This window comes from Osmerus mordax, chromosome 9 (genome assembly GCF_038355195.1).
Source record: "Osmerus mordax isolate fOsmMor3 chromosome 9, fOsmMor3.pri, whole genome shotgun sequence".
NCBI lineage: Eukaryota > Metazoa > Chordata > Actinopteri > Osmeriformes > Osmeridae > Osmerus > Osmerus mordax.
The window spans coordinates 16,320,775-16,346,282 of record NC_090058.1 but is presented as its reverse complement, the minus strand read 5'-3'; the positions used below and the strand labels follow the sequence as shown (position 1 = coordinate 16,346,282).

General features: G+C 47.4%; 2 protein-coding genes across 2 annotated transcripts; one reads left to right on the top strand and one right to left on the bottom strand.

Moving 5' to 3' along the window:
- Positions 1 to 343: 343 nt before the first annotated feature.
- On the bottom strand, positions 344 to 16,729 carry rps6ka5 (ribosomal protein S6 kinase, polypeptide 5). Its single transcript, XM_067242780.1, has 17 exons — positions 16,563 to 16,729; positions 14,403 to 14,474; positions 14,018 to 14,236; positions 13,435 to 13,550; positions 13,108 to 13,209; positions 12,601 to 12,684; positions 12,360 to 12,463; positions 11,730 to 11,880; positions 11,438 to 11,599; positions 9,695 to 9,820; positions 8,844 to 8,977; positions 8,591 to 8,684; positions 6,849 to 7,019; positions 6,295 to 6,486; positions 1,798 to 1,948; positions 1,081 to 1,244; positions 344 to 809 (listed from the first exon to the last, which is right to left on the bottom strand). The coding sequence occupies exons 1-17, from the start codon at positions 16,618 to 16,620 to the stop codon at positions 528 to 530; spliced, it is 2,382 nt and encodes a 793-aa protein (XP_067098881.1). The 5' UTR covers positions 16,621 to 16,729; the 3' UTR covers positions 344 to 527.
- A 666-nt stretch (positions 16,730 to 17,395) lies between these two features.
- Positions 17,396 to 25,305, top strand: hadhab (hydroxyacyl-CoA dehydrogenase trifunctional multienzyme complex subunit alpha b). The gene is made up of 20 exons (XM_067243560.1): positions 17,396 to 17,489; positions 18,210 to 18,251; positions 18,340 to 18,410; positions 18,481 to 18,614; positions 18,814 to 18,952; positions 19,079 to 19,198; positions 19,432 to 19,534; positions 19,660 to 19,782; positions 19,897 to 20,015; positions 20,171 to 20,227; positions 20,354 to 20,463; positions 20,716 to 20,850; positions 21,020 to 21,191; positions 21,362 to 21,448; positions 21,558 to 21,698; positions 22,279 to 22,347; positions 22,492 to 22,687; positions 22,884 to 22,998; positions 23,134 to 23,279; positions 24,719 to 25,305. The coding sequence occupies exons 1-20, from the start codon at positions 17,423 to 17,425 to the stop codon at positions 24,862 to 24,864; spliced, it is 2,292 nt and encodes a 763-aa protein (XP_067099661.1). The 5' UTR covers positions 17,396 to 17,422; the 3' UTR covers positions 24,865 to 25,305.
- The last annotated feature ends 203 nt before the right edge of the window (positions 25,306 to 25,508 follow it).

Below are 25,508 nucleotides of genomic sequence, written 5' to 3'. Positions count from 1 at the left end.
CCTGATTAATGATTTGTGTGTGTGTGTAAGCATGTATGTACAGTATGTATGTATGTATGTATGTATGTATGTGTGGGAGTCAGGTGGCTGAGCGGTGAGGGAGTCGGGCTAGTAATCCGAAGGTTGCCAGTTCGATTCCCGGTCATGCCAACTGATGTTGTGTCCTTGGGCAAGGCACTTCACCCTACTTGCCTCGGGGGAATGTCCCTGTACTTACTGTAAGTCGCTCTGGATAAGAGCGTCTGCTAAATGACTAAATGTAAATGTAAATGTGTGCATGTGTGCGTGAGAGAGATGGTCTATTGCTAGCGATGTCTGAGAGGTGATTGCTGTATCTGCTGCATGCTTAGTTTAGAGGCGTGCACTTGTCCATGCATGGGGCTGACAGCCAGTGGAAGGAGAGAGAGAGAGAGAGAAAGAGAGAGGAAGAGAGCGCCAGAGAGAGAGACGGGTCTCTTATGCGGTTTCAGGTCCCTCGGTCAATTTTACGAAGCAGTCTGTCTCCCTGGTTCTCTCAGTATTAGAAGTCAAAGGTCTGGCGGGGCCGGGGGCGGAAGATGGTCGGGGTCTATGGCCAGGGTTAGGGGCATGCCCCCGGGGGTGCTGCCAGAGGGCTGGGGGGCAGCCTCCCCCTCTGGGGAGGTCTTTTCCTGGGACTGGGAGGAGGAGGAGGAGGAGTGGGTGCTCTCGCTGGAACTGCTGCGGGTGTCTGTGCTGGTGCTGGTCTTCTTCATCTTCCTCCTCTTGGCCAGGGGCGCCTTGTCCACCGTCTGCAGGCGGAAACCCTCCCGTTTACACTTGTTGAATGCCTGCATGGGAGAAAAAACGCATTTACAAACGCTTGTCAGATGAACACAACTCAGAGACAAACACCAACACAGCTCAGAGACACACCATCACAGACACACCTCAGAGACACGCCATCACCAGTACACCCAAGTGAAACGTCATCACCAACACACCTCAGAGCAACACCAACTACACCCATGTAGCAACAATCTCTGTCCCCCACCATACCCCCACAACTCCACCACACCCCAACCCCTCACTCCACCTCCAACTGGCACCCCTCCCTCTTACGTTGAAGGTGGCGTTGACGTAGGTGTGGACGGAGGCGGTGGAGGAGCCCAGGATGTCAGGGGTCATCAGGGGGTTGGAGGACAGCTGGCTGTCGTCCTGCAACCAGGCGTTGTAACGCAGACCACACATCTTGATCCTCTTGTCAGGGTCCACCGTCAGCAGCTCTGCAGAGGAGAACACGAGGAGGAGTCACTAACAAGGTCACCAACACGGTCAGTAACACGGTCACTAACACGGTCACACATCACGGTCAGCAACACGGTCACTAACACGGTCACCATCACGGTCAGCAACACGGTCACTAACACGGTCAGTAACACGGTCACTAACACGGTCACCATCACGGTCAGCAACACGGTCACTAACATGGTAACTAACACGGTCAGTAACACAGACACTAACACGGTCACCATCACGGTCAGTAACACGGTCACCATCACGGTCAGTAACACGGTCACTATCACCATCACGGTCAGTAACAGGGTCACCATCACGGTCAGTAACACGGTCACCATCACGGTCACTATCACCATCACGGTCAGTAACACGGTCACCATCACGGTCACTATCAGCATCACGTTCAGTAACACGGTCACCAACACGGTCACCATCACGGTCACCATCACGGTCACCAACACGGTCACCAACACGGTCACCATCACAGTCACTAACACGGTCAGTAATGAAGTCACCAACATGGTCACAGTCAGCCCTCACCCTGGATGAGGTCCTTGGCCTGCTGGGACACGTTCCTCCAGGCCTCGCCCTGGAAGGAGAAGTCGCCCTGCTTAATCTTCTTCATGATCTCCTCAGCGCTGGTGCGTGTGCCCTGGCACTGGAAGGGCACCTGGCCTGACAGCATGGTGTACTGCAACCACACCAACACAGCACACCGTTAGAACCACTGTTGGAGACACTGGTAGAACTCTGTCAACACAGTTAAATACACTGGTAGTCACAGTTAGAACCACTGTTAGAGACACTGGTAGTCACAGTTAGAACCACTGTTAGAGACACAGGTAGTCACAGTTAGAACCACTGTTAGAGACACTGGTAGTCACAGTTAGAACCACTGTTAGAGACACTGGTAGTCACAGTTAGAACCACTGTTAGAGACACTGGTAGTCACAGTTAGAACCACTGTTAGAGACACTGGTAGTCACAGTTAGAACCACTGTTAGAGACACTGGTAGTCACAGTTAGAACCACTGTTAGAGACACTGGTAGTCACAGTTAGAACCACTGTTAGAGACACTGGTAGTCACAGTTAGAACCACTGTTAGAACCCCCTTAACACCGTCTGAGGGTAGAATAGAAGCTAGAGTAGAGTAGAGCTAGAGTAGAATAGAGAAGAAGAAAGCTAGAGTAGAGCTAGAGTAGAATAGAGTTAGAGTAGAATAGAGCTAGAGTAGAGCTAGAGTAGAATAGAGTGGAGCTAGAGTAGAGCTAGAGTAAAATAGAGCTAGAGTAGAATAGAGCTAGAGTAGAGTAGAATAAAGCTAGAGTAGAGTAGAGCTAGAGTAGAATAGAGCTAGAGTAGAATAGAGCTAGAGTAGAGCAGAGCTAGAGTAGATTAGAGTGCAGCTTGAGTAGCGCTAGTCTAGCTAGAATATACTCAGGTAGAATAGAGCTATATATAGTACAGCTATAGTATAGTACAGCCATAGTATATTATAGTATAGTACAGCTTAGGGCTGGGCGATATATCGAATATTAATGATAATATCGCAATCATTTTGACGACAATGTAAAATGTGAAAAAAAATGAATATCGAATATAAATGTGTTGCTTGTGTTTTAAGATCACCGTCTGGGTCCTGTGTTCACACACACAAGACACACACAGACACCGTTGGTGCACATACTCACAAAGAGCATGTGCAGAAACTGAAAATTGCACGCGCACAGGCACTTTAATTTGCTCTCTTTTTGTCCTGTCCCATAAGGACCTCTGCATGAATTGTTCCATGTGAGGTTCATTTTGTCAAGTTGCAAGTACCATGTTATGGCAATTGCTTAAATTTGCACTACACATGTTGTACTTTGTAACAATAGCTGGTCTAACTCTCTTTTTTATTATTTAAATGCAAATGCAAACATATTGAGATATATATCGAATATCTTAAACATTTTGACAATACCGAGATATCGCCTTTTTTTATATATATCGCCCAGCCCTAGTACAGCTATAGTATAGTATAGTACAGCTATAGTATAGTGCAGCTATAGTATAGTACAGCTATAGTATATGATAGTATAGTACAGCTCTAGTATAGTATAGTACAGCTATAGTATATGATAGTATAGTACAGCTATAGTATAGTACAGCTATAGTACAATATAGAGTAAAACTAGAGCAGAGAAGAGCTAGAGGTGCACTACAAACACTGTACAGCTGAATGTGATGTAAACTTTGCTTTTGATTTTGTTTTCCAATATACTATTGAAAATAATAAAGCAAATGAAGATGGCACGGACAATGACACAACCTAATATTTACATTTAGCAGACGCTCTTATCCAGAGCGACTTACAGTAAGTACAGGGACATTCCCCCCGAGGCAAGTAGGGCAAAGTGCCTTGCCCAAGAACACAACGTAATTTGACACAGCCAGGAATCGAACTGGCAACCTTCAGATTACTAGCCCAATTCCCTAACCGCTCAGCCAACTGACTCCCCCATTTAGTTGCACTACCTTTAGAGGCAATCACTGCAAACGTCTCTGTAGCGCTCAGTGAGACTTCTGCACTTGTTAACAGGTAGTCTGGCCCGCTCTTCCTGAGCAAACTACTCCAGCTAGCTCAGGTTTGATGGGTGCCTTGTCTTATCAATTCTTGTGCTTTAAGATGTGTGTTTTGGGTAATTATCCTGTTGGTGGACCCATGACCTGCAACTGAGACAGAACTTTCTGACACTGGGCAGTACGTTGCTCCAGAAGGCCTTGATCATGTTGAGATGTCATTGTGTCCTGCACAGATTCAAGGTACCCTGTGCCTTGAAACAGCAAAGCAGTGCCAGGCCATGACGAGTCTCCTCCAGAGGTTGGCCACAGTTCCATGGACCTTGAACTTCTGAATAAAATGTGCAACTGTTATCACAGAAACGTCAAGCTGCATGGAGATGGTCTTGTAACCTTTACCAAGCTTGTCTATTATTTTCTAACTGATCTCCTCAGACAACTGGCTCTTTTGCCGTTTCTGGTCCATGTTCAGTGTGGTGCACACCAAACGGCACAGTGACTACGTTCCTCCATTTAAATAGGCTGAATGACTGATTACAAGATTGAAGACATGGGGGATACAAATTACAGAAATAAATTGGTTCGGAAAATCAATATGATGCTATTTTCTCTTATCTTTTCTAAAGGGTGCCAACACATGTGTCCAGGCCATTTCAGAATATCTTTGTAGAATGAGCAATAATCAGTTTTCACAGCATCTTTGCTTTATTCTATGACATACCAAAGATATGCAAGTACACATGATGCTATAGCTTTTAATGGCATCATTTTTCTGGAGGAATGAAGCATTGTTTCAATGAGCTGTATGGTTAGCAACACATTTGAGCACAGGCATTTTTGTGCAGCGTGAGCAGTATGTGGAAGCCTACAGCAATCTCTCTCCTTGACCTGATTATGGCTGCAAATTTCCGTTAATTTCTCAGTAGATACAAAGAGAGCGAGAGAGAGAGATAAAGAGAGACAGAAAGATAGTAGAGAGAGAGAGAGAGAAACAGAGAGAGGATGAGAGCTAGTGACAGAGAGAGAAAAAGCCCTTTTGGCAGTGCTTGCTCAGTAGTGCTTTTTAATCTCTCCTCATCTGTGTGTGTGTCTGTGTGTGTGTGTGTGTCTCCTCTCCCTCTCCTTGGCTCTCTATGCTTCCAGAGCACTCTGTACAAAGGCTGTCATGATCCATCTCATCACAGCTCCATACAGCGGGGGGGAGACACCCCGCCCTCCCCCTTTTTCCCCCAAGGGGGCGCACCCCCCATGATTCTCTCTCCTCCAGGGGGCGCACCACTCTACCCTCTCCCCCAGGGGGCACCACCTCACGCATGAGAGGCCAAGCGGAGAGAGAAGTCTCTCCTCATCTTCCTCTCTCGCTGGCTTTCTCTATTCTACTGCTCTTAGTTCTCAGAAGAAGGCCATTGAATGAGACGGACATTTCCCGCTGGCGGGCGGGAAGGAAAAATTCACGTCTACATGGCTGGTGAAGACCGGTTCTATGGTACTGTGAGTTTAGTCTGGTTCTACAGTACTGTGAGTAGAGTCAGGTAGAGTCTGGTTCTATAGTACTGTGAGTAGAGTCAGGTAGAGTCTGGTTCTATAGTACTGTGAGTAGAGTTTGGTAGAGTCTGGTTCTATAGTACTGTGAGTAGAGTTTGGTAGAATCTGGTTCTATAGTACTGTGAGTAGATCCGGTCTCTGAGGAGCCGTTAATAGAGACTGGGTTTTGTGGTAAATATTCTACTGTGTCAGCACACTACAGGATGCTACAGGCCACTGCTCTGAACAGGAGATAAAGATAGGTGTCACACTACATAGATGGAAGACAACACACACACACAGGCACACACACAAGTCGTAAACGTAAGATTGACGAAATACAAGAGGCAGGCTGTTCTCTGGATGTTGGCAAAACAGAGGCAGCAAGCAGCACACAGCTATGGTAGCTTGTCCATCATTAGTAGCTGCTATCTTTGTGTGTGCCAGTATGTAGACCAGGCGACTAGGCAGTCTGATCCAGGATTTGGACCCATATCCAGCCTCGTCTTGCAGGGCCAGAGCTGAGGGCTGCATGGGGGCCTGTTAGGTCCCCCTACCCTCCTCCATCTCTCTTCTTCTCTCTAGTTCTCTCCTCTCCGCTCCCCTGCTCCTTAAATGTTTTCTTTCTTCCCCTCAATGCCGTTCTCCCTGTAGCCTCCTCTAACTCTCTCTCCCCTCCCTTGTCCTCTCTCCCCCCTCCCCTTCTCTTTCCGTCCTTATCTCCCTCCACCCTCTCCCCTCCTCCTTCCCCACTTCTCCTTCACCCTCCTCCCTCTCCAGTCCCCACCTCCTCCCCCATCTCTTCCTCCCCCCTCTCCTCCTCTCTTTCTCCTTTCCCATCCTCCCTCCCCTCCCCTTTCCTCCCCTCCCCTGCCCTCCCGCCCTCGTCCCATCCTCCCCACGCTCCTCGTCCCATCCTCCCCCCGCTCCTCCTCCCTCGTCCCCCTCACCAGGATGACCCCCAGGCTCCACAGGTCGCAGGACTCGTCGTAGCCATCGTAGTTGAGGATCTCGGGGGCGGCGTACTGCAGAGTGAAGCACGGCGTCTGCAGCAGCTGGTTGTCCGGCGGCTTGAGCCGAGCAAAGCCAAAGTCTATGATCTTGATCTCCGAGTTCTCCGTGTCGTCCGTGAACAGCAGGTTCTGCAAAGGGGTCAGAGAAAGCCATCAGACCGGTTTCCCGCCTAATAGAGGAGTCTGGGGCAAGACCAAGAAACACAAAACTAGACCGATGGGATTATTGTTGCGAGGTGTCAACCCCAACAACAGACATTCGTTTTTACAGACACTGCCGTTCCACACATCGTCTTGTTTATTGACTTATGAATCAATACTTGGAACTATTTAAAACAATGAAATACAGTCAAGTGTATGTGGGTGCCAAGGATTATGACCCAAGGGGCAGGGAGTAGGTCTCAGGTATGTGACCCAGGGGTGTGTGACCCAGGGGTGTGTGACCCAGGTGTCTGGGGGTCAGGGAGCGTGACCCGGGCAGGGTGCGGTACCTCTGGTTTGAGGTCCCTGTGCACCACGCCCACGTCGTGCATGTGGCTGACGGCCGACTGCAGCCTCCTCATGATGCGGCTGGCCTCCGTCTCGCTGAAGTGCTGCTTCCTGCGGATCCTCTCCAGCAGCTCCCCGCCTCCCAGCAGCTCCAGCACCAGGTAGGTGTGCAGCTGGACATGCACGCACACACACACGCATGCACACACACGCATACACACCCATGCACGCGCACACACACACACACGTACACACTCGCACAAACAACACATACACACACACAAACGTATAGACACAAAGACACACACGTATGAGTCCATATGCTGGAGCTAGATGAGGAGTTACAAGCACCAATCCATCTTGCTTCTGGAAGCACCTGCGCAAATGTTGTCTACGGCGAAGCACAGTGACACACAGCTTGATATTCTTCCCAGAGCATCAGAAACATCCCAAAAATAACACTTGTGAGCGGATTCAGAGATCAAACCCTAGCAGAACAAGGCAAACAAAGTGGGCAGGGAGTAATGTGTTTGTGTGTGTGCTTCCGTGTGTGTGTTCATGCCATGTGTGAGTGTGTGCATGTACATGTGCCTGTCTGTGTGTGTGTGTGTGTGTGTGTGTGTGTGTTCATGCCATGTGTGAGCGTGTGTGTTCCTGCGGGGTAGGGTTTCTCATTAACGTCGCGACCGGGGGAACAAAGGCGAGGCAGGGCGAGGCGGCAGTGCTTTGATCTGGGGCCGGGAGCCACGGTAACAACCCCACAGCGCTCCTCTGCTTTGAGTACTGATCCTCAGCCTGAAGGGCCAGGGCTAATGAACCTCAGCAATATCAGCCATCTACACACACCCCTTCCATACACACACACACCCTTCCATACACACTTACACCTTCCATACACACACCCCCCCCCTTCCATACACACACACCCTTCCATACACACACACACACACACCTTCCATACACACCCCCCCCTTCCATACACACACACACCCCTTCCATACACACACACACACACACACCCCTTCCATAAACACACACACACCTATACACACCCCTTGCATACACATACAGACCACTTCCATACACACGCACACACAAACACACCCATTCCATACACAAACACAAACACACACAAACCCCTTCCATATACACACACATTCTCATGTATACAAGTAATCTGTCATCTGCAACACACTCTCACACACACTCGCCATACACACATACTGACACACACACACACACCCTTGCGCATACACACACCTGCAACACACACTCCCTTACATACACACACACACCATAAACACATACTGACACACGCCCGCACGCACACCCAAACAAATGACACTTCTACTCAGACGCCAGAGTCAGTACACAAACAGCCATCTTGTTTGTCTGATCGAGTGAAGACAGATCTGAAGGACTTCAGACTGTGGTCTCTCCATTCATGTGGCGGCCGTCAGTGTAGCACGTAACACTGTTGCTGCAACAGGGCAAGCAGTTCTACCTGAGCCACAGGAGAGGGGAGATGTTTGTAGGACGATATGGAGAGAGGGAGAAGTCCCACTGGACCTCTCACTGCCGTCCTCATCTACTCTGTTCTACTTCTCTGACAATGACACACAAGGATGTGGTCTCCACAGATGAGGGGTGGTGGGGAGAAACCCAGAGAGAGAGAGAGAGAGAGAAAGAGAGACCCAGACAGAGAGAGACCCAGAAAGAGAGAGAGACCCTCAGCTGGACCTACCTGGTCGTGGTAGATCTCGTGCAGCTTGACGATGTTGGGGTGGCCGTCACAGAGCTTCAGAGCAGCTATCTCCTTCTGCGTCTGGGCCTCCATCCTGAGGCAGACAAGAGAGACCCGTGTCCGCTCAGAGACCCACAACCGACAACTGCCCTTGACTTCACCGAAAGACCAGCCCTGATCCCAACACCATGTGTGTGAGAGACACCCTGTCAGGGTGTGTATGACAGTGTGTGTGTGTCAGAGTGTTCTGTACCGCTTGGAGACGATCTTCACGGCGTACTTCTGGCCGGTCTTCTTGTGAGTGCACCTCCTGCAGATGGAGAAGCTACCTTCTCCCAGGGCGCTCTCCTTCAGATCCATCTCATAGTTCATGTAGAAGGGAGAGTCCTGGAGGAGATACCAGCCATCACACCACACTTCTCACTGGAGAGACCAGTCACCACACCACACTCCTCACTGGAGAGACCAGTCACCACACCACACTCCTCACTGGAGAGACCAGCCACCACACTCCTCACTGGAGAGACCAGTCACCACACCACACTCCTCACTGGAGAGACCAGTCACCACACTCCTCACTGGAGATACCAGCCATCACACCACACTTCTCACTGGAGAGACCAGCCATCACACCACACTCCTCACTGGAGAGACCAGCCACCACACCACACTCCTCACTGGAGATACCAGCCACTACACCACACTCCTCACTGGAGATACCAGCCACCACACCACACTCCTCACTGGAGAGACCAGCCATCACACCACACTCCTCACTGGAGAGACCAGCCACCACACCACACTCCTCACTGGAGAGACCAGCCACCACACCACACTCCTCACTGGAGAGACCAGTCAGCCGTTAACAGCACACATCACACCATCCAGAAGTTTAAAGGATACTGTTTAAAGCTACAGGATCATACTTCTCCAAAACATTATACTTAGAAATGTATATTATAAATGTAAAGAAAAGACAGAATGCTCAAACTAATAGACCAAGATGGCAAACCAAACCGTTACACAAGAACCAGAGCTTGTTAAGTGTTTCTAGAAGGGACTTGGAGGTAAATGTAGGAGGTGTAGAAAGGCTCGCCCCCTCACCTTCATCATGGCGCTGCGGGCGACAGCGGCCGAGCCGGGCCTGTCAGAACCCCCGCACATCTGAGCCGGCTCGTCCATCACCACGTTCCTCTTGAACAGGATGGAGGGAGCCATGAAGGAGTAGCCCTGCTCACACACACACACACCCGCACACACATCATTAACACATTTCCAATACAAGTAGGACCTTTATAATCACATGTGGTGTCCATGTCAGACCACCTGGGCCTGTTGTTAGAGGAATTGACAGGTGCTCCGTCCCTCAATGCCCCCCACCTGTCCTCTCTTCCCTCCTGCCTCCATCACTCCCCACCTGCCTCCATTACTCCCCACCTGCCTCCATTACTCCCCATCTGCCTCCATTACTCCCCACCTGCCTCCATTACTCCCCATCTGCCTCCATTACTCCCCATCTGCCTCCTTTACACCCCGATTACCTTTCTGCCTCCCTCCCTCCATCAACTCCCTGCCTTCATCACTCCCCACCTTGCCTCCTTTACTCCCTGCCCCCATCACCTCCCTGCCCCCATCACCTCCCTGCCTCCATCACCTCCCTGCCTCCATCACCTCCCTGCCTCCATCACCTCCCTGCCTCCATCCCTCCCTCCCTGCCTGGATCCAGCTGTGGAAGCCCTGGGATCCAGGACCCCATTCTCTCTCGCTCTCCCATTGAGACCCCCCCCACACACACACACAGCTGCGTGGAGCGCGGCGGCAGCCGTGGATGGACGGAAGGACGGATAGATGGATGAATGCATGAGAGGGGCCCTAAATTGCCAGGCTTCAATATTTGATTGCCATGCTGTGAAATTACGCCTCGGGACACTAATGCAATTTAATGTTGTTTTGTGTAGCATTGGGGGGGCAAGCACGCGGTTAAAAGTTGGGATTGCAGCCGCTATCTCGCCAATTGCTGGGCTGGAAAATGATAAAGCCTACAAAATGTCAGTTGATGTGAAAGGCAGATACGGGGAAAAGCCAAGTCTGAGATGGCAATCAAAGGTTTGAGGCGTAACCGAAGCAGACATGGTGATTCTGTTAAACTGTAACCTTTTATTCCAGGAGAGAAGACCCTTAATGGATCTATTGATCCGCCAGGCTCAAGGACCCAGAAGGCAATCAGAGTTGGAATCTCATGTAATACATCAAACAGCTATCAGCTGGCAGTCAGCTCTGGGCTCGCAGCCCCATCACACACGCTCTTTCACATCAGTTATCTCCATCACAGCTCCATATGGCAATAATTACAGGGCTTCGGTAAAAAAAAAAAAAGGAAATTAAAAAAGGGGGGAAAAAGAGTCTTTAGTCTATTTGAATACCATTGGAGACAGACAAGCTGGTGTTGACATAAAGCAACCTATTGAGGATTTTCCAAACTTCACTTGATGGGTTCAATAGATGACAGAGATCAAATATAGCCAAGCTGAGCACGAGAGCCCTGCTTCCACATATCAAAACAGTTGACGTGAGTGCTCTCCCTATTCCCCAGCCTCTGAGGCTGAAGGGGGCTACACCCTCAACCCCCCCTCCCCCCAACATTCCCTCACCCCCTAACCCCCCTCCCCAACTCCCCTCAAACCCTTGCCCATCCCCTTCTACCCCCCCACAACCCTACTATCGTTACCCTCCCCCTTCAACCATCACTCCCTCCACCTCCACCCCCTGCCCCCCCCCTCCAACCTTCACCTGCCCCCCCCAATCCCCTCCAATCGCCCCCCCCCCCCCCCCCCCCCCCCCCCTCACCTGGAAGATGCGGTCACAGTTCTGGGGCAGGGCTGCAGGGGAGTAGGTGGGGTCCATCTCTGTGAACTCTTCTGCAAAGTTACTGACGTCCAGCTCATTCCGGATCACCGGCTTGAAGGGGGCGGGGACCCTCTTGGCTGCCAGGTCCTCCCAGTTAATTTTCTAAAGGGGATTCGGACCAAGAGAGATCGTTTGTAAGTCAAACTTTCACTTTCATTTGTCCAGAAACGCTCCTTTGGGATGGACGAGCGAGGCCTACAGAGAGGCTGACAAGGGGAGAGAGGGAGAGCACCTGGTAGAAGGGGTGTTTCTTCACGTTTTCTGCTCCACAGGGGCCCGAGCCAAGCCTCTTCTTCGGGTCCTTGATGAGGAGGCGCTGGATGAGGTCTTTGGCCAGCGGCCCCATGTCTTTCGGAAACGGAGGGTCCTTCTTGGAGATCCTCCTGAGAGCAGGGGGGGGGGGGGGGGGGAATCAAGGTTACATGGTGGGCGGCTGTGGCTCAAAGGGTAGACCGGGTCATCCAGTAACCGCAGGCTTGGTGGTTTGATCCCTGGCTCTTCCTGTCTAAGTGTTGAGCAAGGTTTAAGTGTGTGTGTGTGTGTGCGAACGGGTGAATGAAATGGAAAAATTTAAAGCACCGAGTACTGTTGTGGTAGAAAACATGCTTTATAAGGGAAGTCTGTTTGACTATTTATTTTATCCAGCTTTATTATACTGTCCTAACGTTTAGATAAGAGTACACATGGACAGATGGCGGTGGTAATTGAGGCAACGGTCCAAAGCACAACACCAAAATGAATCCCTAATCATTCAAATGCTCCTCATTGAAACAGTATATGGCACCAGAGATGTTTTTTCTTAAGAGCAGCAGAGCTGCAAACCGCCTCGTTTTCTGTGTGGAGAACGTGAAAGCATGCGTACTTGGCGATGTCTGTGTGGGAGTTCTCGTTTCCGTCGACAGTGAACGGCGATCCGCCCGTCATGAGCTCGTACATCAGCACGCCAAGGCTCCACCAATCCACCGCCTGGAAAACATAATTTTTAATGCCCCAGTCGATATCCGGGACAGGATATGATGTCAAATTGTACATTTTTGTATGAAACCTTTTTTTTCTGTCAGGCAAATAATGTTTGTTGGCAGTACCGCAGTGTTAAGACTTACCTTGTCATGACCAGACTCCCCCCCCTCCACTATCTCTGGGGCCATGTATTCAATGGTGCCACAGATAGAATACGCTCTCTCCACCTGTGTGAAGCAACACACACACACACACAGAAGCACACACAGAGACACACAGTGTTTACATCCCTGGGTCTGTAAAAAAAAAGCTTCTCAAACTCGTTCACGTCTGTCAGCGCAGAACGAGGTATTTTGAAGAAGGTTGGAGATGAAACAGAGCAGTGTATGGGCTGCATTCAGAAACATTCCCAGCGTGGTTGTGGGTGGTCGTTGGCCCAGGATAAACACTCATCCATTAGCTGAAGAGAGACCACGCGTTTGCTCCGCTCTCCCTTCTCATCCGAAAAAGAAACATTCGTTTTTCATAGTTCAACACAAGTTTACTTAAGACGGTTTTCTTTACCGTCGTCAAGTTGAGGCATTAAAACACATGATCTACGATCGCATGGTAACGTTCGTAAACTTTGCAGGACAACAACGCACACTCACGTCATCAAACTCTTTACTGAGGCCAAAATCTGTGAGCACAACGTGCCCGCTGGAGTCCATCAAGATGTTCTCCAGCTTCAGGTCTCGATACACGATCCCCAGCTGCATCATGGGAGAACAAAAAACAGCTAGGGTGAGTGAGGTCTGCCAAGCACTAGTTGTCCCATTTGAGAAGACATTCTTTTTTTTTTGCTCCCCACTGACCTATATTACTGCACAGGTAAGTAGAATAAGAGTGTTAAAAAGATGTCGTACATTAAAAAGCTAAATAGTAGGCTATATGTTGAGGGTGATGGAGTGAAGCGCTGCCAGAAAGGAGCAGCGTACCTGGTGTAAGTGCTCCAGCGCCAACACGATCTCTCCACTGTAAAGAGCCACTTCCTGCTCCTTGAAGCGAACCCTCTGGACCAAGTGTGTGAAAAGCTCCCCACCATTCACATAATCTGCCAGGGGGGGGGGGGGATAAATCCATATCTGTTGTAGGGAAATCAAGATATCCTCTGGCCTGGCTCGACATCCCTACTGTATATTTTAGAATCATAATTCCTGTTTTGTACTGTGGTGCCGCATTTTTTATTTATGTGGATAGGGATTGTCACATGATGTACACAAGACAATCACAAATAACCCATACAAAGAGGACCAGTGTACTTGTTGTTTTAATCAAATACTCAATAGGTCGCTTTAAGTCAGCACCAGCTTGTCTGTCTCCAATGGTTTTCAAATTGACTAAAGACTCTTTAATTCTTTTTTATTTATTAAAATGTTTTACCGAAGCCCTGTAATTAACGCCATATGGAGCAGTGATGGAGATAACTGATGAGAATAGTCCATTGAAACATGGACTAACCAACAACTACACCTCCTTTCTCCCTTCAGCAAGACAAACAGAAACAGGAACGCTTCTGACCCAGGATGAGGTGCAGCTTGGTGTCTGTCTGGAAGGCGTAGTGCAGGGTGACCAGGAAGGGAGACTGCCGGATGTGCTCCAGCACCTGCCTCTCGGTGCGCGTGTGCTCTGCTGTCTTGGCCTTCTGTACGATGGTGGCCTTCTTCAGCACCTTCATGGCATACAGCATCCCCGCATCGTGCCCGCTGACTTTGCGGACCAGGAACACCTTGCCGTAAGCTGACCGGGGGGAGGGGGGGGGGGGGGGGGGGAGAGAGAGAGAGAGGGAGGGATGACGGGCGAGGAGAAAGGAGAAGGCCGGGCGGTACAGAGGGTATTTTTGCTGTGGGATTTGTGACAGACCAGCCCCCCCGGAGCTGACCTGGAGTTGAGCGTGGTCACTCACCTCCTGTGCCCAGCACCTTCAGCAGCTCAAAGTTCTCAATGCCCACCCTCTCCACATGGCCTGTCAGATTGGCTGTGGGCACAGAGAAAAACACACATGGTTGGTAGGGACAGAGGGAGAGGGAGACAGAGACAGAGGGCAGATAGAAAGAGGGGAAAGGAAGGGAGGGATAAAGAGAGAGAGGGAGAGAGAGGAACAGAAGAGACAGAAACAGGAAAGAGGAACAGACAGAGCGAGAGGGTGCAACATAACTAGTTTTCGATCATGTGTCCATTTGGCTCCATTGACGAGCCATTGACATACAAATAAATATGTCCTGACACATGAATAACACATAGGGCAACCCACATCAAAAACAGAATGGCCATGTTGGGAAACCAGCTGGGCCTTTCTGGCAGTGCAACAGAGCTCGAGCTCTTGTCTGCTCTGCTCATGTGCGGTCTGGCCCAGCTCACCAGCCATACTGCTTCTTCTGACATGTGTATTGTGGTGAACACATTCCTTCTGGCTCACACTCCAGATAGAAAGCAACCAGGGTAGATGAGATCTCATCTCTCACTCTACCTCTGACATTGCACGAGTGTAGGCCTAGATAGTAAAAGAGAAGCTGCATACAGCTCAGGCTTATCAAGACAGCATCTACTTAGTATCATTTCCATCTCCTCACACATGAAGCTGCTGACACTGACTAGATTAGTCCGTGAGTGAAGCATGTGCAGGCAGCCATCTTTGAGGTCAGAGGTTTGAGTTACGTAACACCTCCTCGAGTACACAGTGAATTCAATGTTTATTAATAGATTTGACTGGGGTATTCAGACCACTGCCTCATGACTGGAGGTATCTCTATGCAAAAGAGGGTCGGCTGGATGGTAGCATGGTACCCTACAGCAGGAAATTACATGAATCGTCCTCTTTATTAAAGGGGCCACCATAAAAGCCTATTGTGTGATGTTTACTCATTGTGGGCATCCCTGAAAACTTGAAAAGTGATAAAGCGGGACTTTATATTCCTTGATGAAACAAGGTTTGATGATCAAGGAAGCCACTGATGAAAAAAGAGCATTTATTAGTATGTTGTCATTACTGTTGGCCGCTGACAACAAGGCACACTTAGTAGGTCACTGTCGGGACAGAAAACATTGCCTGTCAAGGAACAAGGTCAGGCCCACCCTTTCGTGTACAGTAAAACAGAGGTGCCTCATATCCTGCCATGAACAGAAGCATATAGCAATATCCATCAATAATGGTCTTTGAACGGTATGAGGACATACTGGCTGAGATGAAGCGTCAAAGCAAAGCAAAAAAAAGCATATTTGATTGGGACAGTATACAGTACACGGGTGACGCTGGGAATTCGTGATGTGCCCTGATGCTGAGAGACAGATGCCAAATTGGAGGGAAAGCAATCCAACTCAACTCAACCGGTACTGCAATCTTGAATACATGTTGAGAGAGCAGAGTGCAATTGGCTGCACTGTTAGAAAATGGCAGCTGCATTTAAAAAGGGAGTAGTTGGCTACACACCCACTACTAAATGTCGCCACTACAAAAGGGCCAAGTTAACACCACCTAAGAAAAATGACAAACGTTCCTAGATAACCTTTGCTAACCGAACCGCCCACTCTTGGCGTTGATTGTTAGCTGCGACGTGTCCCGCTCTTTCAAAACTTTGGAGGAAAGTAAGTGACCAGCCAAGTTACACGGCACGTCAGTTATCTAACGTGAAGAACATGATAATAAATGGGTAAACTTAAACAGCAAATACAGCCTTGCTAACAGATACACGTTAACAGGTTCAGTTACAGTGTTGTGTCGCAGCAGTGGCTGAGCTACTGTCAGATCATGGCTAAGCTAACGCTAAAGCGCTACATTATCACGTCTAGACTTCTTTTTCTCTTTTGACTAGGCTTGCCAGCTTTTGCAAACCCCAGCAATGAATTAATTCCTTAGACTCGTGCCAGCTAGGTGGGTATCTGGCAACTATGCAAGCTACAGTTCTGCAGCTAGCTGGTGTGTTAGCTAGCTAGATCATGTGTGGTCAACTGAACAAGTGTACTGTACAGTACAATACTCCACATATGTCGTTTTGTAAAAAATGCAGACAGTGGCTTAGCAGATTCAATATAGCTTACTGAACGTAAACACCCAACTTAAACTTACCGTTTTTTAGCTCGTGTTTCACAGTAAACAGGTCACCTTCTTTTGAAGATCCCTCCATCGAAGATGGAATAATATTCCAATTCCAAATTTATGAAGATAGGTACAGTAGCAAGACTAGCTAGCTTTTTACCTTTGCTAGCAAGTCTTCAAACGATGTCGTTTTACAGTATTACAGAGGCAGAATTGGGCCACCCAGCTATGTTGTCAAACTTGTAAACTAAAAAGAAATACTGTCTCGGAACAAGCCAAGACAAAAATGTGTACACATGAAATCCATATTACAGCACAAGGTAGCTACTGCCACACCACCACTGCCCTCACAACCAAGCCCCCCAAGAGCTGTGATTGGGGTTGCTAGGGGACTTCTTAAATCTCATTGGACTATTTTGCTGTCTATTATAAATGGACACGCCTCCTTTGACATGGCCCACCTTCGTGTGATCTGACAGCTCAAACTGGAGTTGGATACTGCTTTCTTTGCGGGCCATGTGGTACTTCAACAAAAAAAAACTGTAGACCTTATCCATTTAACACTTTACACCCACTTTTTAGGTTTCTATGATAAAGACCCAACACACCACAAGTTGTCTGTTAGCATTTTGAATGCCATCAGTGTGCTGTAGCTAAGTTATTGCATCCTTGACAAGCTTTTTGGGGTACCTGTCCTGATCAGTATGTAGGAACTAGAGCTTTATACTATACTTAACACTAAATTCAGATATTTGTTAAGTTTAGCACTCCATTTCTTAGCCTTGGCTGCCACCTTGTGTTCATGTTTTATTATATAGAGGACCATGTGATGCGGAATCTGAATCTAGTGCCTTCCGGTTGTCAGATAGGTTTGTTCTTGACCTCCCAAGATGGCAAGTGTACGTGCTCTGGGTGCGTTATCTAGGATAACAGCAAGGAGATATGCCCTTCTTTCAGGTACAAATGGCATGTTCCTTGTCGTTCAAGTTTAAGAAGTTTGTGATAGCCAGACTATGTAAACGTATTATCGCTAATCATGTAGGACATCTGCTAGCTACAGTGGCATATTTGCTTGACAATGACAACTGGTTAGCTCATAATTAGCCTATCAATTCGTGGTTTTGGTTTTCTTAGCCTTTGCATAACTAGCCTAAACTTTGGAAGATAGCTTCTAGCAATGCCCCAGCTCAACTCGAGCATGGTCTTCGAACCCACCTAGTATCTCGCTATTACTGTCTGTAGTTAGCCGGTTGTCCCATTTAGGACTAGCTGCTATCTAGCATTAGCAGCTAACTTGGTGTGTGTACTAGAGCTGTGCATTTCTTTACATTTGTATGTTAGCTCTATCTACTACTGTTGCAGCTGTAAACTGTCACTTAGCCTCGACTACCCAAATGGCTTTGAACTGTTTAAATCCACGCAGTCATTGTCATTCATTTGTATGCCTCCAGACAATTGTAGGCGGGGAATCTAGGTGAGAGTTCACAGGGAGCGAATGGGTATTTTGAGGTCAATGCTTGACCATATGAATTTAAATTCCTATCAGCGTTGCCCAGAATAAACAAACATGATATTTCCTTTCATAAACAGAGAAAGGGTTTTATTATATCCGTTGCCTTGTGAAGTCTAATGACTGTAATTGTACTTCTAATAGTATTTATTTATTTTTTTGCCCAGGTTTCTCACATCGCACCTTCTCAGTCACATCAGTCATGTCAGGTAACAACATACCAATTAACAGAAAAAAAAAATTCTGAATGTGTAAGACTATTTTAATGAATGTACTATGTTTATCCTCTTTCATTAGACAGAACCCATGTCAGTTACGAGATCAAAGATGATGTGGCAGTCATTCGAATTAATGACCCAAATTCCAAGGTAAAAGATCCTCCTTTTTCTTCTGTATATTGTTCATGCAAAAACCCTGAATGTGTAATGTTTCTCCTAGGTCAACACACTGTCCATCCAAATGCAAAATGAGATGACAGAAGTGATGAGTGAAGTATGGGCCAATGATGCTGTCAAGAGTGCTGTCCTCATCTCCTCCAAGCCTGGCTGTTTCATTGCCGGCGCTGACATCAAGTAAACCAAAACCTCACTTTCATATTGATTGATTAAAATAATATAATCATTTAGCAGATGCTTTTATGCATTCAAATGCTTTACTACTGAACTATATCCATATTGGTAAAACTGGGTTCCACTTTTGTGCCATTTTCTGAATGACCCATAAAGCTTACTGTGAAGTCAACTGTTTGACTGTGATGTCTGTCAATTGCAGTATGATCCAGGCATGTAACAGTGCAGAGGAGGTCACAAAACTTTCACAGGAGGGACAGAAGATGTTTGAGAAGATTGAGAAATCCCCAAAGCCTGTGGTTGCTGCCATCAATGGCTCCTGTCTGGGTGGGGGTTTAGAGGTGAGCACAAGTCTGTGCACAAGCTGTGACACAACTAACCCTAATCATCAGCAGCAATTTTGTATTAAGGCTTCCACAAGTACAATTTTAGACTTTGTTTTATCGTTCATCATTTTTTTGCTTCAGTTTGCCATTGCCTGCCAGTACAGAATTGCCACCAAGAGCAAGAAGACGGTCCTTGGCACCCCAGAGGTGATGCTGGGCCTCCTACCTGGAGCTGGTGGAACACAGAGACTCCCTAAAATGGTTGGTATTTGGGAAACCTCTGGAAATCAAGTACAATGTGCAACAACTTATAAAATAGTTTCACAGACACTTTTGTCTTTGTTTTGGGGAGAACCTGTATATTGCAACAGCTACAACGCAGCATGTCTGATAAATGCACGTTTCTGACCATCAGTAATGTGGTTTTTACCATTTATACTTGATGTGTAATCAAATCCAGCTGATAAAGGCCTTGTACATGGTTATGTTCCTAGGTGGGTGTTCCTGGTGCCTTCGACATGATGTTGACTGGGAGAAATATCCGTGCTGATAAAGCCAAGAAGATGGGCCTTGTGCACCAACTTGTAGATCCACTTGGTACAGAAGTGTTCTTAATATCAACAAAGGCTGTCTTTGTGACTTATTCTCTCTCATTTTTCTCTTTGCTACTTATTAATGGCATGTTCAGTGATACTGTCTATGTTTGGCATCACATTGCTCAGGTCCGGGGTTGAAGAGTCCAGAGGACAGAACGATCGAGTACCTTGAGGAGATTGCTGTTGAATGTGCCAGGGGAATAGTCAACAAGAAAATTCCCCTCAGCAAAGAGAAAGGCTTAATGCAGAGTGGGTGGTGACTGTAGAGAATGAGATATGCTACGTTGCTATGTTCTCACGTTAAAGTTATCCAAGAAAATGTGCTGTGTTGATGTGACCTTTCTCTCTCCTTACACCATTTAGAAGTCCAAGACTACGTCATGAGCTTTGAGTTAGTTCGGAAACAAATCTATAACACTGTCCAGGGGAAAGTCATGAAGCAGAGCAAGGGACTGTATCCTGCCCCGTTGAAAATAATTGAGGTGAGAATGATTGTTGTAGCTGTGCAATTGATGGCTTTGTGTTTTCTTGGGTGGTTATTGTAGGGCTGCAGTCGTTTCTGCAAACAGCTTCACAAGGAACTCCGGTTCCACAGTCATAGCTACCTACATCTAATGTTATAAAATAACTATTTCAGTGTGTGAAGGCTGGATTGGAACAGGGTCCAGATGCTGGGTATTTGGCTGAATCACAGGTGAGTGACAAACAGAAACTTATGTGATGAAACGGTATTAAAATGTCACCAATTATTATTGCCACTGTGAAAAACTGTTCTTTGTTTTTGTCATGAACCCTAACCAATCATTTTCTGAAATTCAAGAACTTTGGCCAATTAGCAAGAACCTCAGAGTCAGGTGCTCTAGTTGGCCTCTACCATGGCCAAGTAGCATGTAAGAAGAACCGCTTTGGTGTCCCTGAGAAGGAAGTGAAGTAAGTTTAATGGTTTAGCGCAATGTTGTTTGGAAGCCACTCATAAGCATTCTGACATCTCATTGCATGTACAGTGTTATCACAATTCAAAATCGAATGGGGTTTCTAGTCAATCTTAAACATTCCATTGCATGTACTGTATGATCAAAAGTCATTTTCTCATGTGGTTTCTAGTCAAATGTTAACTTAACCAAAGTATAGTAAGACCATAGTAGGTGTTGGCTGTAAGCATTGTTGGTTGTGCTCCTACAGGAGTCTGGCCATCCTGGGAGCAGGACTGATGGGAGCGGGCATCGCCCAGGTGACTGTGGACAAGGGCATCAACACCATCCTGAAGGACACCACTGTGCAGGGCCTGGCCAGGGGAGAGCAGCAAGTCTACAAAGGGTGGGTTGTAGAGAATGAAACATCAGGTCTTTCACACTGGGGTGAGAAACGGGCGCAATTCTTTTACGGCAAGGGATTCAAACACAATTCTTTAGACCCCAATAATCTCCTAAAACATGACCTCACAGCTGATACACTTCATTGAAACGGCCCCATCTTTAATTTCCAGCCTAAATGACAAAGCCAGAAAGAAGAACATCACCACTTTTGAAAGAGACTCTATATTGTCCAACCTCAAAGGCCAGTTGGACTACAGCGGCTTTGAGAAGGCAGACATGGTGGTGGAGGCTGTGTTTGAGGACCTCGGCATCAAGCATAAGGTCCTGAAGGAGGTGGAGGCGGTACGTGAAAGCTCAGCAACCATTTTGTGGCTATGATCTGACCACTGAAATACAGTTCCTATGGCCTACATCTGGTCCTTGATTAACTACTGTAATAATATATGCCCTACGTGTCGCGCAGGATAAAAGCATCTGTTAAATCAATCAAATGTAACATTTTAAATTGACAGGTGGTCTCCCCTAACTGTATATTTGCCACCAACACCTCTGCTCTGCCCATCAAAGACATTGCAGCTGCTAGCAAGCGCCCAGAAAAGGTATGTTTCCTCGAGCTAGGCTGAAGTTGAGCTGCCTGCCTGCCTAGAGATTTGCACTGCCGGGATCCCTGGGTCTCACTGACCGCGCGGTGTCACGTCCTCACTGCAGGTCATCGGGATGCACTACTTCTCTCCAGTGGACAAGATGCAGCTGCTGGAGATCATCACCACGGACCAAACCTCTAGAGACACGACGGCCGCGGCCGTGGCCGTGGGCCTGAAGCAGGGGAAGGTTATCATAGTTGTTGGGGTGAGGCCGAACACACAACATCCTGTCAGCGTGCTACTAGCGTCTCCTCAAAAACTGCTTGTAGAATTACATAGGTGATGAGTCCGTCAAGGCTGTTGTTAATGATCCATTTCAAATGGGTGAAAACAAAGAAATAGGGATGGCCCTTTTGGCATTGGCATGCCTCTGCCAGTTGCCTGGCATCGCCAGACCAATTCACAAATGCGTTTTAGTCTGGAGCCTCTCAGTTCCATTTTTGGTTTCCAAGGGGCGTTAGCAACGTGCGCAGACCATAATGTCTGGGTGCAACTGGACATAATTGGATAGACGCGATAAAACATAATCTTGGTTGTTTTGGAAACGGCCTCAATGGCGTTCCTCTGTACGGCCACTGTATTAAACATGGCCCATGTCAGATAAAAGGTCCTGTTTGGCCCGACCAGATTGTGGTTGGAAGGGAATCAGTTTGAATGGGAGGATGGCCAGACCCGACTGCCAGAGCAAAGAAACCATGATCTGGCAGTCGGGTCTGGATCCCAGGCCTTGTTCACGATTGATGTGAATATTTTGGTCTGATTTGTGTTTCCTCTGCCGTTCACAGGACGGGCCTGGTTTCTATACCACCAGGTGTCTGGCTCCTATGCTGGCGGAAGCCGTCAGAGTGCTTCAGGTGAGTAGGATTTAGCCATGGACAAGATCCCTCTGGAGAGCTTTGTTGGTTGGACATCCTTCTCGTGAGTTCTGGGAGTGGCGCACTCCCGGCGGCCTCTAAGGTGCTCGGTGGCTGAATCAACCAACTGGTCTCCCTTTGTAGGAGGGGATGGACCCTAAGAAGCTGGACTCCCTCACCACAGGCTTTGGCTTCCCCGTGGGAGCCGCCACTCTGGCTGATGAAGTGGGCATTGATGTGGCCGCCCACGTGGCGGAGGACCTGGGCAAGGCCTTCGGCTCGCGGTTCGGGGGAGGAAATGTGGAGGTTCTGAAGACCATGGTGGAGAAGGGTTTCACGGGTAGGGGATCTTCTTAGCTGGGGCGTAGGACTGAGAGGGGGGCGACGATAGTCGTCATTTGATTCATAATGATTCATAACTTTCAAAGTTGATAGGAATGCACCATTGAAGCGTGGAAGCAAAAACTTCAAACAATCGTCTTTAAAATACCTTCCTCCTCACCTTTTTATGATGGATTGTGTTTTGGGGTCTATAGGGCGCAAGTCAGGAAAGGGCTGCTATGTCTACACTCCAGGCCTCAAACACAAGGACGTCAACCCTGATATTGAGGAGATTCTGGAGCAATTCAAAATGAAACCAAACCCTGCCGTGTAAGTTGACAACTGCCCCCAACTTCAGCTACAGTTAATCTTAAATATGAAAATGACTATTCATAACGAATACATTCTTTACTTGAGCAGTCAGTCAAACCTTTCACTTCAACGTCTTCTATATCTTATGTCCAGCTCTTCAGACTCAGACATCCAGTACCGGTTGGTGTCGCGGTTCGTCAACGAGGCAGTGATGTGCCTACAGGAGGGCATCCTGAACAACCCTGTGGAGGGGGACATCGGAGCCGTGTTTGGTCTGGGCTTCCCCCCCTGCCTTGGAGGTGAGACCACCTCACTGCTGGTCACAACTCTTCGATTCAAACCCCAATCCAGGGATCTGTGATCTGCCTTGAGCTACGATTGTTCTTCTAAGTAGCTATGAATAATTCATGCTGGCATACTTTAATAGCCTAACTCAGGGGTTTTCAAAGTGTGAGGCCCGCCTCCCCTGGGGGGCGCCAAAGAGTTTCAGGGGATGCTTGAAAAAAGCAAGTAAGTACAGGGACATTCTCCCCGAGGCAAGTAGGGTGACCAGACGTCCTCTTTTACCCAGACATGTCCTCTTTTCGAGACCTAAAAAATGCGTCCGGCAGGGATTCCAAAATTGTCTGGGATTTTGCCTCGTCGGATATTTGTGTTTTTCTGGGTCTTTCACAAACTATTACGCCTTTACAAGTTTTGGAAAGGGTATCTCCCTTACGTTCCAAATTCTTGCGCGAGCTCTGACTGTAGAGAGAACTGTCGATAGATCTGTACACAGATACTGTGTATTTTGCTCAGATAGTGCGGCATGCAATACTTGACCAGCGACCACGACCGGTTGGCAGAAGAACGAAACATTGATCCGAAGACACGGTTGGGAGGTGAACGAGTCTTTGGATCATTTTTTTAGAATCCCTGCAGTTGCTCTTGAGAAAATGCGCTCGGCTACCCAGCCGGCAGTTCTCGAATCGATCTCACAGTACTTTGATGGATACATCACAGTGAACGAGCCTCGGCGCCGTCTCAAGTCGGACAAAAAGTCTAACCAGAATTCACTGCTTCAAGTCAGCCGCCTGCAGCCGGCGCTGCATAAAGTCGAACACACCTAATGTCCGAACCCAGCAGAAAGTGCGGAAAGTATGACAATGTATATTTAAAGTTGAGATTTTCTTGGAAAGGGCCAGCCGATGTTCCAATATGTGGTCTGTAAAGAGGTTCTGGCTAACGATATGCATGAGGCCCTGCAAACTCCGCAGGCGTCTGGAGACCAAGCACCAAAGTTTGCTGTTTAAGCCGCTAGAGTTTTATAGTACAAATCTAAAGGAACTAAAGACACAGAAAAGGTAGTCGTAACATTCAGCATACAAACTGCAAGGCAACTGAAGCATCATATCTATTAACCTACATAACCATCAGACAAACTATAGATTTTTATTCAATTGAGAGAGATTTTATTAGGACTTGTGTTCAAAATAAACTTTTTCAAACCCCTTTATGGTTGCAACTATTTATTTTTAACAGTGTTCTTGTTATTATTATTATTAATGAAATGAATATAATGTATTTTATTAAAATGGGGAAGGTCCCGGTGACTTGAGGCTCACTGTCTCACACTTTGAAAACCCAATAGGATCGTATTGTAACCAATATTTCCTGTGGAAAATATTTTTGTTTTGTGAACAATATTTTGGGGGGATTTGATGTGATATTGACCTTGTATTGTTTTAATACTTTTTAGGTCCTTTCCGGTTTGTGGACTCGTTTGGTGCCGACAAGCTTGTGGAGAAGATGAAGAGATTTGAAGACGTTTATGGGAATCATTTCACACCGTGCCAGTTACTGCTTGATCATGCAAAGGACTCCAGCAAGAAATTTCACAAGTGACTAAACCATGTGCCACAACAATCTAATAGAATTCATGCAGTTTACCACTAGAATGTGCCTATAGCTGAAATTAAGAGAAGTGGCATATCCAAATACCTTTTTACAATATGTCAAATGTTGGAATTCATGACCAGGAATTGGTTCTGGATAGGTTTTTGTACTTTTGAGCACTATTCATTTGTTTTCCTGTTGACAATAATCTAACCAGAGTTTGGATTTGGCAGAGAAAAAAACCTGTTCATTTATTGCAAATGCTAATGCAATTTAGATGCATGTGAACAGTTCTTTCTTCAATTGGATTGTTAATAAATGTTAGACTATTGAATGTTTAATAAACTAAATGATTCCTCCAAAAATTTGTTTAAGATCGAACTCCATGGTTTGGGCCGTGATGTAGGATTTATTTTTGAGACAGTGAAATAAATTATATTATTCAACCAATGATCTCAGCTTGTATATTTGTAAGTGAAATATTAGGCTCGATTTTTCGCACTGTACATTAATCCGACATAATGAGCGCACGGTGTCGATTTTTAGCCATAATCCAATTCGTTCTATTGGTCACATGTCTTATTTCCATTGTCTGCGGCGACGGTGCAGGCAGGGTGTGTACCGGGGGACGTGGGCTGGGTCGGGATGACAGA